At 39.9% G+C, this 17,500-nt stretch overlaps 1 protein-coding gene across 1 annotated transcript in view; it reads left to right on the top strand.

Annotated features, from left to right (window-relative positions):
- Positions 1 to 17,500, top strand: part of LOC119491725 (seizure protein 6 homolog) — a 177,419-nt gene that overhangs the window by 108,065 nt on the left and 51,854 nt on the right. The window contains exon 4 of the mRNA XM_037775926.1: positions 10,023 to 10,212. Within this exon, the coding sequence (XP_037631854.1) occupies positions 10,023 to 10,212 (190 nt within the window). The remainder of the gene's footprint in view (positions 1 to 10,022; positions 10,213 to 17,500) is intronic.

Here is a 17,500-nt window from a genome sequence, read left to right as displayed (position 1 = left end):
ATAAATATGATGAAGCTAAATATGGGAAGTAATGGATTAAGCTGTTAAAATGTGTGTTCTTATGATAAACAAATAATGAGAAACTGCAAGCACTGCAATTAATGGTAACTGTGTTGCTGTCGTGGTTAAAGTGGATTAGTGAATGTTAACTGCAGATAGTGAATGCCTGGCTACATTAATAGTCTTATCGCTGTCTGGTCATTAAGGCAGGCTGCTGCACAGATCTTTTTACTGAAACACTTGCATGTCTCACACTGAGGCTGTGAGAAGATTTCCATGTTTTAAAAATGGGAACATTTGTGCAATCTATTGCATCAATCACTCTCGGGAAAATGATGAAATAATTCCTTTGCACTCAATATGCAACAGAAGAGTTAATTCATTATTGATATGTACCGTATACAGTCAAGTTGATAGAAGGGCTTTTTTATAGCCAGAGGAGAAAAATGCAAATGGTCCAAGTATATCTGATATGATAATAAATATTATATGTGTTTCTGATCAAATCATTGTGGTTCTGCCGGTCTCTTAGCACCCCTGAATAGTTCCTTTATTTAAATTGTCTAATTTATTTTTTCACAGTAAAGGTTATTTGAAAAAGATCACATGATCCCTTTGTAGTAGTGATTCCATTAGCTTTATGTTTGGAAGTAATATGATTTAATATACACAACCACTCAAAAGTTCAGAATCAGCTGTTATATTGATGTTCCTCTTCTTTCTTTCAATAATATACATTTTTCTTAGTATAATTCAGACACCAGGTATTTACATTTACAATAATATAGATAGTTTTGGCCCCAAAAGAAGAAGAACCACAATCTTTTCCTAAACCTAACCAAGTAGTTTTGATGCCTAAACGCCGCAGGGGCTTGTGCAGGCGCACTGATCGCTGGACATTTGTTGGAAAACTCACTAAAAATAACAAAATTACTTATAAGATCTCATACAAACCGCTGTATGAGGATATGTTGTCTCTCAACACTACTCTGTCTGTAGCTCTCAGCTCCAAGTCCACTGGTTCCTACTGAAGATGTAAATCTCATAGTTTCATTTGATAAAAGGCTTGGTCATTTCTTAAAAGAGCTGGATGCTGTTTTTTATGAAATGTAACTCAAACAGGGGGGAATAGTGCAGTTGTTGGGGACTATTTTCAGCAGCGGATTAATCCACATTAGTATTTATGTTAGCAGAACAATGTATGTGGGATTGAGTCAAAATAAACTACAGTGTGTGTGTTCATGGTAATGAAGGTGATGTCTTCCAGTACGGCTCATTTATGTGTTTTTAATAGTTTCTGGGCAACAATGGAGCTCTTTGGCACAGAGGAAGAAGATATAACAGGATTTGATTCACACACAATACTTGTTAGTAGATACATCCATTGTTAGTTTAGGTCCTCACATTTATCTTTTTCTTTTTATATATATATTTTTTAATAACCAAAGGTGGAGACAGTCATCTATATATGATGAGCTCATAACTATCTTTATTAATTTAGTGGGGTTTTATTTGAAGGCAGTTTTCTGCAAACTCTACCAGCGGCCCTTAATTCAGCGGGGCAGTTTAGACAGTAAGTGAGGAGAAAAAAAAACATAATTTTCATCATCAGTGGCCTTTTCTGACGGACGCCTCAGTCTATCGCTGTTCTCTCTCTCTATGACCCACTTCTCCTGCTGAAACAGATGTTCCCTCGACACCATCATTTACTCACCTCCCTCTTAATTACTGCCGTTAATTAGCAGACACATACGTCTCTTTATAGGAACATGCATGGACTGTATGGTATTTCCATCGCATGAAAGGGACGGTGATATTATACTTGAATATATAAAAACACAGCTTGATGCATTTGAGAGGCAGGTTCAGCAGTTTATAGAGCTGTAATTATGGTCGTAGAGGGAGGAAGTGTGATGTTTGCAGGGAGGCAAGCAATTAGAGGTAAAGTCCTTTTATTCTCTGCTGGTTCTGGCTTTCTATATGTGTTACACAAAAACAGAAGATCAACAAAGAGTCTCAGTGGTGAACAGGAGAATATATAACACAGAAATTCAGTACAACATTCAACATGATTTTGCATTACACTGGATACTGGACCCCCCTCCCATTCCTCTCCATCTCCTTCTTTATGTTGCTGCATTTGTATTTACTTGTCTCTCTTCTTTCTCTCTCTCTCTCTTTCTTCTCTCTCTCTCTCTCTCACACACACACACACACACACACACACACACACATATCGACTTTGATCCATTAGTCAACACCATATCCCAGGGTTCCATCTGTCCCTGTTTTGCTCTCATCCTCCATGCTGTCCCCCAAAGTTGTCGGCTTATATTTAATGAGGGAGTGTCAGTTGAATTATTCAGCTGTCATTTGTTGCTTTTATAAAGTAAATGAATGTCAGAGAGGCGCTTCTCTTTACACCACAGCACACAGTGTTCTCTATTCTCTGCTGCGTCGCTGCACGAGATAAGAGGTTTTTTTTTTTTTAATGAGGATTTAGTTATGCAGTATGGAAATAGCCTATGTTAGTTACATGATGGAATAACGAGTATTACATTTCAGTAGAGGGCTCTTAGGTAGTGTAACACCCTTTGGCAGCCATATTGGAAGTCTTCAGTTCAGTGAAGAGGATTTTGAACAACTGATTGTACTCTAAATATACACATTGCCTAGGTAATCTATTTTTTAATACGGCTAATGGAACTGACTAGTAAGTCCTCGTATGACTCCTCAAAAAACAAAGCCTCTGTCACTGGAGAATGGCGCACAATCCCTTATGCCATCCCACCTTTTTATCGCCTCATTCCCTTTGACACACCCCTACCCAACATTGCTGTGTGATGTAATGTAAGTGATGTAATAATCACATTTGATTGCGCGGTTGCAAGCACACAGTCCTGCTCTACAGCCGCACCGCTGTTTTGCCCGATGTGCTTTTTGGTGCTGCTTTTTTCAGCTTTGGATGACTTAATACAGTGTCTCCTATACAGGATTTTGAGAGACTGTGGTGGGAGGATCTTGGACCCTCTATGGGGGGTTCAGGGTCATGCTCCCTTGAAAGAACATTTTGAACATATTAAAGTTAAATGCATCAATCTGGAGCACTTTGAGAGCAATTCTAAGAGTATATGAAGAACGTGGTGCTCTAGTAAACAATTTAATCATAAAAGTTGCCTGGTTAGGAATGCTGATGGCAAAAAGTCACACAGCATAAGCATGGTAAACGTCGCGCTGGGAGTCCCGCACCTCCCTGTTCCCAATCTGTTCAGGAAGCAATTTTATAGTAGTATATAAGGCCATGTATAAATCCTATTTATGCAAATTAATGCACATCAGCGCAGGTATTTTCCCTGATTAAAGCTGCAGTGGGTAGAAATAATTATTTTTATATCACTATATCCTGACAGTAGTGCATGAGACAGGTAAATCTGAAAAAAATCAAGTGCCTCTGTGTCCTCCGGTGCTGAAAATTGGCATCTGCAAGACTTCACAGACCGGAGGAAAACAGCCAATCAGAGCTGATCTGGAGTCTGCCGTCCAGCTGCCCTCTATGAGAGCCGGCTGTCAATCACTTAGCAAACTCCGACCAAACGGTCAAACTAGGCAGCGCTGATCAAATATGAATCAATATTCTGTTACTGTAATGCCTATTTCTCTCCTCAAATGTTTTCAGAAACATCTTGTAGTGTACTGTTTAGCTGTTAAATGAGAAAGTTTGTGAACCGGCCGCCATGTTGAGATCTGCTAAGGACATACCAAGTTCCGCCCACCATCCGGAGCACAGCCAATATGAACGCTCTCTCTTAAATGACCTGTGATTGGTCTTTCCTTCCCGGACTAGATTTTTTAAAGCCTGAAAACAGAGCCATAAGGAGGTGCAGAAGTCTAATTATCTCTCAGAACACTTATACTACTGAAGCTTTAATAGGTCAAAAGCTGTTAAAACTGCTGTGCTTGGACTCTGTGTATACTTTGTCAGTTCATTAGTCCATTAAAAAGTGTGTGGCAGTGATCCCACAATAATAAGCCCCCGAATCATTACTGTACAAGACTTCTCATGTGCATGCCCTAGCACTCCCCGACGTTTGCATCAGTCATCTGGGAGCGTGCAAAGGGGCTTTTGTACAGTCCTGTCTCTACCTGTTAGTCATTATTCATAACATGTGGTCAATTTGCAGTCTAATAACACTAATGCTTATAATCAGTTATTTATTTGAGCATTTTTTTTTTACACCAAACAACGTGATCAGAAGCATTAATGTGCTGCTTCTGTCAGTCATCGGAATTTGATGATGCAGGATGACAATCAACAAAAACTGCCCAATCAACAAGTTACCTGTCAGTCTCTATGACATTTTGTTTACTCCTCTGGGTTGTTTGTAAAAAGTCAGTGTGAACAGGAACCGCACCAGAACTAAAATGCAACCAGTTATCATTTCTTCCCCTTTTGCTCCAGACCAAATGAACCCAACTAGTGAAAGCACCCTGTGTTTCACAGCTTTAGTGCTTTTGTTACTGCTTTTATAAGAGGTGTAGCTAATGAACTGTACAAAGTGGAATTGACCGTTTCAGAAGAAGAGTTCAGGACTGTTTAGTGCGGACAGACATGTCAACCGCAGTCAGTTCACTAATAACGCTGTGATCTCAGCTGCAGTTCAACAAATATTCACAACCACTGCTGTAGCTTTCCATAGATTTTACTGTCGGAACTTGTTGACATATCTCAATTTCCTCCGATATCTCCAGCTTTATTTACTGCAGCCAATGATTCAGTTTTGAAAGTGTATTGTGATCCATTATATTGTCAGCGCAATAACTCTTTTTTTTTCCCAGACGTGGGTTCACCCCTCATGATTATGTTTGTGAGGTACAGTTATACAGAAGCTGGACTGGTGCCAAGGCAAATTGGATTACGTCTTCCAATGTTCTCTCAAGTGTTTTATTATCCCTGAGCTGAAGGCATAATGTGATTACTTGGTGATGCCCTTTGTTCAGCGCACTATTATCCTGATGCTGTGTCCATGAGTTCATTAACAGCACATTATGACTTGTTAGACACAAGCGCGCTGCAGAGGCTGCTGAGCTCATACAGTATGAGTCATTCATGTTGCGTTCAGGCTGGATAGACTCCTACTGTACGTGGGCTGCAAGTAAAGTTTCAGTTCAAACTAGTGTAATTGAATAATGGACTGTACGCACAGTATATTATATAAGCGGTATTAAGTGGGTTTAAGTGGTAACAGTCATAACTTCCTCCCTCATTTTACATTCAAAACAAAAAAATAAAAAATTTTCAAACACAGTGCTAATTTATGAAATGAGGACATGTGAATAATATGATATTCGTTTAGCAAAATAATATTAACTCAAGGTTCACTTACTAACTTTGTTTTTACGAGAACTTTTAACTGCATCTGTCGCAGAGCTGAGCGTTTGTGGAAATCCATTTACAAGTTCACTATCAGTAAGGGTTTTAATGGATTTTAATGACATGATTAAGGATGCCAGAGCTACAGATTTTTTAATGCCTCCCCACCGTCTGTCCATAGGTCCGTATCTACGTACAGTACATCCGCGTGTCCCATTGTGAAGGCGATATCTCAAGAACGCCTGTAGGGAATTTCTTCAAATTTGTCACAAATGTCCACTTGGACTCAAGGAACAGATTGGATGTTGGTGGTCAAAGGTCAAGGCCACTGTGACCTCACATCCGTCCCATTCTCGTGAACGTGACATCTCAGGAACACCTTGAGGGAATTTCTTCAAATTTGGAACACACAGACATGGATGTAAACTGCAACTTGATTTGTTGGCGGAGGCATACAACCGCGAGGCTGTAACTCTAGTTGTCCTTGTATTTAATAGTCAACGTTATCCCAAATATTTCGTAAATGTAATATTGCATCAGTACTATTTTTATTCTACTTACAATACGTATATGTTCACAATGTTGTTGCACCTCTAACAATAGTCTGGTTTTGATATTCACATAATATGAACATACTGTTAACTGACACTTGTGTTCTGGATACACATCAATACAGACTCCCTCAGCAGCTTTTTTCTCAGGAGAGCTGTGGATTCATCCCCCTGCTAGGTGAGATAGGAGGCAGTTGATATGATCTATGGAGGGCCACGTGGAAACAAGACTCCCCCTTCCTTTTAACGCCTGAATAAAGATATACCCGCTGTGATAAAAGCTGATAACAGCGACATGTCTCACCAGACGTGCTGTCAGCGCTGGAGATAAGCTGACAATTATAAGGCCTATCTGCGGTGTAATCACTGAGCTCTACATTGTCCTTTTGGCATTTTCCATATTTCTTATTTTTGATTTGTGCCCGAGCATTATGCAAAGCAGACTTCCAACGCTATTTCAGATGGTACATGCTGATATGTTGTTAACGATAAAATGTTTGTCACTTGCTGCATTACAGTGGTCACAGATATCGTTTGAACCACAGAAGTCAAGTTCCGAGTATCTCAGGTCAACACTTCACCAGAGTGCTGATTTATTTTCTTTTGCACTAGGAAATTCATGCTTTAAGTGCAAACAAGCCCTTGGACTGTGCAAGTAATAACCCCTTAATCACGAATTGGAAGTACAAATAGCGTCAGATGTCAAATTAATCCATGGAGGCTGGCACCCCTGCACCCTGAAGCCCTTTTTATAGAATTGAAGCATTTTATTATCTGATCTGAAATTGGAAAACTCTCTCTGCTTTGCTTTCTCACTTATATTATAGAAATATTCTTCCAGGTTTAGGGGTGTGAGTTTGACTGGAGGCACATAATTTCCTCCACAAAGCAGAGAAGGGAGAGACATTAAAATAGCATGGTGTGACAACAATAATGGCTGCCACTCTGAATGGATAAACTGCGTGCAAAGCCTTTCAGACAGCATTTCATAAAACGCAATGACATTTAAAAAAACACAAGAACGTTTCACAAAACACAAGAACATTTCACAAAACTAGGGCTGTCAATCGATTAAAATATTTAATTGTGATTAATCGCATGATTGTCCCTAGTTAATCGCGATTAATCGCAAATTAATCACATTCTTTATCTGATCAAAATGTACCTTAAAGGGAGATTTGTCAAGTATTTAATACTCTTATCAACATGGGAGTGGGCAAATATGCTGCTTTATGCAAATGTATGTATATATTTATTATTGAAATCAATTATCAACACAAAACAATGACAAATATTGTCCAGAAGATTTAGCATAAAAAATATGTTCAAATCATAACATGGCAAACTGCAACCCAACAGGCAACAACAGCTGTCAGTGTGTCAGTATTCTGACTTGACTATGACTTGCCCCAAACTGCATGTGATTATCATAAAGTGGGCATGTCTGTAAAGGGGAGAATCGTGGGTACCCATAGAACCCATTTACATTCACATATCTTGAGGCCAGAGGTCAAGGGACCACATTGAAAATGGCCATGCCAGTTTTTCCTCGCCAACATTTAGTGCAAGTTCGTAGCGTTATTTAACCTCCTTCGTGACAAGCTAGTATGAAATGGTTGGTACCAATGGATTCCTTTGGTTTTGTAGTCTCTCTCGATTTTTTTAATGCGTTAAAGAAATTAGTGGCGTTAAAACAAATTTGTGCTAATGTGTTATTATCATGTTAACTTTGACAGCCCCTAATATATATATATATATATATATATTGGCAGATTGACAGTCAGTGCATCAAGGAATCATTGTCCAATAAGTATGGTTTGCGTGTCATCTTCATGTTATCGTGTTTGGTGAAATGTGTTTCCTGAAATGTTGTTGTGTTTTGTGAAATGTTTATGTGTTTTCTAAAAAGCCGCGAAATGTTGTGTTTTGACCCTAGGGGCCACCGTACTTTTTGCCACTTTTGAATTTATCCAGAGTAATGTGGGGAAATGCTGTTGTACGAGTTGGGTGCAATTTTGATGTGATTGGCCATGACTGCAAATATAAATTATGTAAATAGTGTCATTTACATATGATTTACATCTGTATGGCTGTGGCAGGCAGAAAGAGGCTATGTTTTTGAACAGCTTTTTACTCATTTTATACGGTTAGTATACATTTAGTGGTCAAGTATGTTCAACCATGCAAGGAATTGTACTCTGGTTTTCACTAGCTCTCAGTAAACTTACACACAATTGCCAGACCAAATGTACAAAAAGATAAATACAGACATACAGCTACAACAAAGATACACAACATAAACATAATACTATGTACAATTACAATATACTGGGTTACAAATGCAAAGAAAAGTCTATGAGAGTGTAAAGAATGCCAAAACAAATATGGTATAATTGGAAATCAGTTAAGCCAGAGGTCCATTCTTGACCTTAGAAAAAAATCTTAAAACAAAGTCCACTTAATGGCTTTTTTTCTAGAGCTTTTAGCCACAGCTAACAGTCTTCCTCAGCGGAATGTGTTTGCTTCGTTGCCATTTTATTGGGTTACAAAATCCTCCATCCCCCATATTCTGGGAGATTGTGACGCACTCTGCTCCAAACACATGCTTTAATCAAATAGATGAGGCAGCCTGGAGACGCAGTTTACGACATGTTGTGCGAGTGTTGTCAGGGTACGCCTCTGTCCTCATTGAATATGCATTTAAGGGCGGATCACACAAATAATAGGAGACGTGCTAACAGAGGTTGATTGTGTATCCCGCTGGATTCACTGAGGTCATGCAATTTGCGACAGTCAGTTTTGTGTGAGGAAAATTCTCCGCCTCTAAAGAACAGGCGTCAACACATAGCCACAGGGAAGATTGTACAGTAGTGGGAATAGAAACATTAATTAAATATATGCTTGTGTATTACTAAAATCTGAACAAAAATGAAGCAATCAGACTATTATTACTGAAAGCAATATTATTACTGTAACGCAATGAATAGTGGGCGGATGTTGTGTTGTGTGTTCATCACACTTTGATTTGATTTGAACTTAACCATCAGTGAACTGTCAAATGACTACAGGCTGCAGCTAAACTTTTCTTCGTTTAGTTATAACAATGAAGTGAATGTTTGGCTGCATTTACCCCAGTGTTAACATCCATATGAACACCACCTCCACCTGCTCCACCCGGAGCTGCTGCTGAACCTGCTGCTCTGTCCTTCTCTCTCTCTCTCTCTCTCTCTCTCTCCTCTCTGATTGTAGTCCAGTGTGTTCCTTGTGATTATTTTGGGAGTCGCCATTTAGTTTTTTTGCAAACAGACGTGACACGAAGGGCTGGAGTTAAGTACAACCAAATGCTGAATAAGACATTTTTAGGCGACCAAAATGTTAAAATTAACTTCCATGAACACACTATGAAAGGGTTAAAGTTATAAGACGAAAACACGGACAACACCTAAATCGGACAATGCCGTCGTAGCGACCTGTCAATCACAAGGTAGCCACGCCCTAAATCATACCCTGCTTTATCATCTTTTTTATTCTAAATGGGACCATAATTTACTAAATGAACATCATGCTGTATTGAAGAAGACTTGAAACTAGCGATTGAGACCATAAACTCATGTTTAAAATGTTTACTGAGATGATAAATCAAGTGAGAAATTTTAATTTTCTCATAGACTTCTATACAACCAGACTTCTTTTTGCTGCCCCCTGCTGGCTATTTGAAAGAATGCAAGTTTAAGGCACTACGCATTGGATACACTTTTCAGGTTGTAATTACATGCTGACTGTGTTATTAGATGCTGTCTTAGTTGATCAGGTGCTGAATAATTGCAAATTGCGGATATAAACTCAGTGAAAACTGCAACTGCATTTTCATAGTAAATATGGCCCTCAGTGATTGCTGTACAAAACAGGATCATCAGCTCCCAACAGGTTGAGCATCCTCAGTGGGTGCTGGGCCTTTTTTGATAATAGAGTCAATATTGGTCTCCTGCCTCAGGTCCTGAGAGACTCTAGATCCCAGAATCTGGATCTTTTGTTGTTTTGTTTTTATACAACACATATAACATATAATATACACTTATCCTTTCTCTGTTTTCTGTCAGGTGATGAATGTGAATCTATCTGAGGGAGACAAGGTGGTGTTTGAAGATGCGGGCCACGGGGAGAACACCATGTTGGCCAATGAGTCCATTCTGATGAGGGGATTGGTAGTACGAAGCCACAGCAATCAGATCTCTATCCGCTTCCACAGCCAGAGGTCTCAGGTTGGATCCGTCCTGCTCAGATACCAAGGTAAGTGTGTCCTACAAGACAAATTCCACCTGTATGTATGAAACTAGAATTTTGAGGTGCAAATCATGGTCATGGATTTGCACACAGCATACAATGGTCATGGAAAATATTGTTTTTCCTAATTGGTGTCAGGTGTCCATTATAAGTCATTCTGGCACAGGGGCCCAGAATACATAGCATACTTCAGTGTATTCTTTGGAATTGGACTTCTTGACTGTTCTGGAGATGGACTTGATTCATCGTGAGATCAAGCACATGTGTGCCTGGCTTTCATTCCTGGCAGGCTGTAGGCAATGTGTATCTGAGTGTATGTTATCTACCACTTGTTAAGAAAAAGGTTTTGTTGCTGTCAGTCAGCCACAATGATTAACTAATACATTATCTTTGTAACTTATCAATTATTGTACTGGACATGTCTAAAAGATACAGCAATTATGAAAAGCTTTATCCTGCAGCCAGCTAACTGAAAGTCATTTTCTGCAGCTGCCTTTGTTGTGGAAATCCATGAAGGGGTTTTGTAAATGTGTGATGGCGTTTTAACAGCCCCCAGGAGACGGGGTCAGCTCTGGTCCTGCTGGTCAGCCCCTGAAAACTGTGTAGAGATTCCACTTCTTGATCTCTTTTCCTTTATGCTCGTTTCCATTGATTGCCCTCCAAAGCGCAGATGGCATGTGCAAACTTCTTACCTGCTGCTTAAAGGCAATCTGTGCTGTGTTTGCTAGTTTCTCACCACTACTGGCCAAATGGGAGAAGAACTATAAAGCTTTGATAGTTGTGTGTGTGTATGTGTGTGTGTTTGTGTGTGTATGTGTGCGTGCCAGCAAGGATGTGAGCCAGTTGTGGGCTCCTGTTTGCTTGGACTCCACTTTCTACCGAAGGATAAAAAATACTTTACTGTCCGGGTAATAAAAAACATTTCAGACAGCATCATCTGCTTAGTGTAATGTTTTTAAACCAGGACTGTGAAAACTTTTTCCCAACATAATCAGAGAGTTAAAGCTGATGTAGGCGAGATTGGAGCAAATGTGATTCAAAAAAGTTATTTTTATAAAACGGTCGCTATATCGTGACAGTAATACATGAAACAAGTAGCCTGAAAAGAATCATGTGTCTCTGTGTCCTCCGGTGTCCTCCGGTGTCCTCCGGTGCTCTTAACGGCATCTGCAAGATTTTACAGACAGGAGGAAAACAAGCAGTAAGAGCTGATCTGTGGTCTGCTGTCTATGAAAGCCGGCTGTCAATCACTCGCAAACTCCCACCAAACGGTCAAACTAGGCCGCGCTGATTAATATGAATCAATATCATGTTACGTTACTGCCTATTTCTCGCCTCAAATGCTTTCAGAATCATCTTGTAGTGCACGGTTTAGCTGTAAAATGATAAAGTTTGTGACACGGCCACCATTGAAAAATCTGTTGAAGGAACGCAAAATTCTGGTCATATGACCGGAGCACAGCCAATATATTTTTTAAAGCCTGAAAACAGAGCCATGAGGAGGTGCAGAAGTCTAGTTTTCTCTCAGAACACTTGAATTACAATATACTGAAAGGTTATTATGGAATCTTTGCCCAATGATGCCAAAAATATACTGCCTACTGCCACTTTAAGGCTTAATGAGCAGGTTCAAACCAGTGATAACTGTCTGTGTGGTTTTCTCGTCCCTCCTCAGCTCCTCCCACCTTCCCTTAATAAGTGCATTTGCACTGACCCATTGATTAGAATGCAGACAGAACTATACCACTTAAAGCTCCCACACATTGAGCTAAAACTTTCCGCAGACATACACCACAGAAATACTAAATTTTTTTGTTCACCATTCAAATCCCTCTAGAAGCTAGCCTTCCCTCCGTGGCTTTTTTGTCTGAAAAGAGCTGTTGATCAGTGCATTCAATGTTTTGGATTGCAATGGCTTGGACAGTGAAGTAGTGCATGTGTTGGCTGAGATAGGATTCATCACATTGAGTTGCTGTTGCAACGTATTGTTCCCAGGCAGAGAAAGGAAAGTGCAGACCAGGCAGCAGTGGAGGAGAATGACAGATAGGTACCAGGGATGAATATGTAATTGTATTCATGGTTGAACATGTTCAGAACATGCTCACATCAGTTTGCAATATGTCACTTCTGACGTGCATATACAACATCCTTCTGGAAATTCTAACCACATCCCCAGGCAATATTCTTACTTATCAGGAAGCAGCCTATAAGGCATGGGCTGCACAATAAATCTCATTGTATAATTCAGTGTGTGAGGTGATACGCAATATGTGACCCAGGGAAGTAATTTTATTCCACGTCATTCCCATGCCCATGCCAAAATGGCTATGTAGGCCTGTCTACTGTTACATAAAATGTGAGATCCAAAGGTGTATCTGATGGATTCAAATGTTATTGATTCAAACATTAACAGGTAATGAAGTGACTTTTACTGATTAATCCACAAACCACAAATTCTCATGAATATGCATTACTGGGTGGGTGATACATTCTATAATCAATCATGGGGTCTATGACTACGTGAATAACGAAGGTTACGCAATCATAAACCTAATTCTATAAACACAGGACAATGCGCCTGACTTACACGCCCATGGTCGCACAGATGGGCGCAAGTGCATTAATATTTACACAACGTGGTTTCTGAGTGTGAAGAAGACAACTGCGTCGGTCTGAAAATTGCAAGGACAGTTGGGCTAACCTCCGCTTAGCCCCGGGTGTCGGATAAGGCCCCCAGAGTCTGCACCGCAATAATACTTAAAGGGACTGTTTGTAAGAATCAGAAATGCTTATTAACAGCGACACCTGTGGCCGTTAAGTCAACGAAAGTCAGCATCGGGTTCGCGCTTGTGCTCGCTCTACATAGACATGAACGAGCATCGCTCAAAACAGTGAGGCGACACACGTCAGCTAAAACCACAATATCACTGTATATTTCACCTGCTTGGCAGTAATGTTAGCTGACCAGATGAAGGTCTCTCCATGAATCACTGCTGATCCTAGTGTTGGCTTTTCCTGCCTCAGCCCTCCGACCATGGCCGGAGGGAACAGGGGAGACACCGGAGTTTTGGTCGGAGACGATAACGTTACTCGCTGCGGAGCCCCGTCACTTCACAAGACATGGGAAACGTCTGTTGGTCTGGAGGAGCTGCAGCATTTATTTCTGCACAAACGTCCACTGTACTTTTACTAGATATTCTCAGAGCTACCAGCTATTCTGCAGTGTGTAGTGTGCACACACAAACATGAGGTGGAGCGAGCTGAGCGAGAATGAGCGGTGTGTGTAGTGAAGGCAGGCAGGCAGAGGAGCAGAGGAGCAGAGGAGCAGAGCACAGCAGAGACTCCGGCCCTGGAGACCAAAGCTACGGTCTCCCCCGTGTACTACGACCGCGACCAACACTGTTTAACAGACGGGCTTCACTAGATAGAACTTTGCGGTTTTGGTGCTTCCATGTAGTTTGTGTTGGAGTCTGAGTCTGAACAGCGTAGCCACACGTGAGCGCGCATGGGACACCGACCCGGATGGATTTATACTTGTAAGAAGTTACAAACAGTCCCTTTAAGGGCTCCATAGAGCTGAAAGGAATGGCAGTATTTTAAATGAACCATTGATCAAATGACTAACACTATCTGACCCCAGAAATTTATCTAACAGACTAGTGTCCTTTCAATGTGTAAAAGCTGTTTCAGAGGATGGTCCACCCTGATAACAATAAAACTCTCTTTGCAATAAAATGCCCAAATATATTGATATTAAATGTTGGCACAAAGTACCAGCGATTAACTGCTTCAATTAAAAATGGCTGGTGTCAGTATCTCCTTTTTCAAAACCCCAGAAAACCCTAATTAGAATACAATACAATTGATGTAAAGTGAATTTAAGAGCTGCATGCTCCATCTAATCGCTTGATGGAAAACACTCAGTAGTCTCCCATTTGACTCTTGCATCGCAGGAGTGATGCTGGGATATCGAGCTCAATGTTGAGCGGATGGACCAGCTCATTCTGTTCCTTGGATAATTATAAACCATTGACATGCTGACAAATTAATTTAATATGGGCATGTATCTAATATTCTTTTGGTTGTTATGAAGATGTAATTGGAACGGGATTTGTTCTATTACTTAATTATGGGGGGGAGTCAAATTGCCTTTTTTTCTGCTGCATTAAATTACTGCCATATCAGAAATTAACAGGAATAGCAGCACACACAAATAGGTCTGGCATTCAGTTGAGTCCGTCGAGCATAAAACAGACATGGGGTGATCTGTTCAGTGACAAATTACAGTGTTCAGCTGCGGAGGGAAGGAAAACACAAGTGTTTGTATCACTTTACAACATTCTGACGTTGTCTTTTGACCTTTAGTTTCAGTTAGCACATCAATGCACATTAATGCCGCTGCAACATGTTCTCATCCCAACTCGTCACATACGTACTGCTGCTTTGTCACGCCCCTTGGTGTCAATTTAGGTTTTGGCAATAAAACCACTATAGTTAAGTTTAGGAAAAAAACGACATAGTTGGGCTTAAAACTACTACGTCTGCAAAGTGAAAATGAAACTGAACGTTGTGAACACGGGACACGAACGAACAGATGATTGTAACGTGAAAGTGAAACTTAATGCACGGGACACAAACAGGGGTCTCCTGGATGAAAGCCTTGTGTTTGTTGGACCCATCCACATCTTTGTCACTGAAAACGGCTGCCTGCAGCTGGAAACAATGTAGATGAGAGTGGAGTTAGTGGGCCAGAAAAAGAAGAATGTGTTTTAAGACCTTAAAAAGCTCTGTAGAAAGTGCTTTTGTTGTGTAAACCTTGGTCTCCAGAATAAAAGTAATTTGCTTTATACAGCCACCCTGACCTCTTGCTTCCATGCAGTGGCGCTTCCTTTACTGAAAAAAAAAAACTACTCCAATGAACATAATCCAGGCAGCAATTATGTTTCCCTCAAAATGTATCCTGCAAAGCAAATTAGTAGTATATAAACCTAATTTATAGGATTGTTCTTTATGGGTTTGTCACCACTAGCAACCAATTTAATATCACACATAGTGATTTGAGTCATTGTTAATCCAAAATGATTGATAAATGCAATTTTAAACCCACTTTGTATTGAATTTTAAACATTCCAATTTTGGAGTCCCTGATTGTAGTACCAAAAAACCCGCAGCCCAACGCATGCTGAGGTTAGAGGTACGTATAGACTGAACCAATTTTCAACATGATTGTCTTATTTTTCTACAAGCTAAAATGCATTTCATTAGATGATAAACTCAATGACCATATACAATATGTACGCATATGTGGCTTTCAGTAAACATTTTGGCTTGGTTCCAATTTTTAACAGACAACCAAACAATGACGATATTGATGCTCATTGTGTGTTCTGTTAGCTGTGCTGCTGTTTTCTGCTCTTTCTTTTCTTACTTCTGAGAGACTGATGAAAAAACCCATTTCAAGCTATCAGTTGGATTTAAGCTTGAACACATAAGCAGACACGATCAGAAAATGTCACCGTGAAAACAAATTATCCCAACTTTAACTTTTCCTGACAGTAGCTATTGTACAAAAGTAAGTAAGTTTGAAATAGAACTCTTTCTGATCTTTAATTAGTTGGTAGGGCAGAGTAAGACAAGAGGTGACAGCAGTCATGAAGCTCCTGTTATTTATAGGTTTTCTGTTTTAGCACCTGCTGTGTTAAAGGAATAATGAAAAGTGTGTTTTGTATAGAAACTGGCTAGCATTTAAACCTGAAATTTCGCACTGTCATAGTTCATGTTTCACTGTAGCAGTAATGTGTATCATGTTAACTTTTTCCTAAAGAAATATGGACTAACTACAGTACGTTCATTATGTCTAAATATGCAGTTAGAGATTTCACAGTTTAAACTGTTTTGCCTAAATGTTCCAGGTCACACTACAGGCCCCTTCATATTGAATGACATTCACACCTGTCTTTCCTTTATTGTGTCTCATTGTCCTCCATTCTAACTGTGACTCAGACCAGCTGTCATTGCACCAGCATTATGACAAATCTCTCAGAAGAATGATTCATTTCCTCGTTCTCTTTAAACGATGAAACATTTCAATTTAAACCGTCAAATGCAAGTTGATTGTAAGTGGTCCAGATGGGTCTTATAATACGCTGTGCAGCTTTTTGCAGTCCAGAGTTGACTGTACGGTAAACCATCCCTCCACACAGACAACGGCCAGTCCCACAGAGGCTATGACATTGTGTGAAATTGAATCTCATCACTGAAGGATATTTCCCACCCACAGTGTCCTCTCCTGTGCAAGCCTGTCACGCTCAATCATTCTCAATGAGCTCTGATGAGCGAGGCGTAAATGAATCCCCTCTGTCAGTTTCTTTATTGATGTCCGGGCGCAGAGGAAGATGTATGTATTTTTCATCAGTCCATGTAAAATGCAAGACCGCTAATAGACCATTTGTCTTTGTTAGCAAAAGGAGATTTCATTGTGCTATAAATATAGAACATCAGCAGGGCTGTCAGGTCACAGGACAGTAAACTGAAGGAGAACATCCTTATTTAGGAGACTGTTACTGGTAACTGGGACAATGTCTGCGATAGGAACTTATTTAACTTTTAACATTTAAATGCTTTAAGCTTATAGATAACATACATTTTTACCAACATGTAGCCATTTAACCAAGAAAAATCCAGAATGCACTGATGTTGCTGTATGTATACTGTACAACAGTTGATTAAAGGGCTACCTCAATAATTTAGTATCGCACCTACAGGACTCACAAATGACACATTTTAAAAATGGTGAATTGAAACAGCAACACTGGATCCTACATTTCCCATAATGCAACTTAACATGTTTCGTCAACCCTCCTTGCCATTGTAAATGCCGCGTCTTTCAAATGAAACATGTCTTGTCTCCAAGCCCAAGCTGAGATCATAGCAAATAGTAAATACATGTTAGTATTACTTATGTACTTATGTAAGACCCCTGCTGTAAACAGACCCCATTGTGACGGAAACAACATATTTAACGCCTTACTTTTTTGCTTTTTTAAATACAGTTTTCCAATTGCTTAAACACAACTTCTGAGACTAGGGCCCTATTTGTCCAAACTCTACACATGAATAAAAAAAAAACATACACAACATACAACATATCTTACATCTGTTGCAAAAGCAAACACTTAAAGCAGCAGTAGGCAATATTGGAGCAAATATGCTTAAAAAAAGTTATTTTTATAAAACCGTCACTATATCCTGACAGTAGTGCATGAGACAGGTAATTTGAAAAAAAGGCATGTTC

Source organism: Sebastes umbrosus, chromosome 7 (assembly GCF_015220745.1).
Source record: "Sebastes umbrosus isolate fSebUmb1 chromosome 7, fSebUmb1.pri, whole genome shotgun sequence".
NCBI lineage: Eukaryota > Metazoa > Chordata > Actinopteri > Perciformes > Sebastidae > Sebastes > Sebastes umbrosus.
Note: the sequence above shows the minus strand (reverse complement) of the source record. Positions and strands in the feature narration are given on the sequence as shown.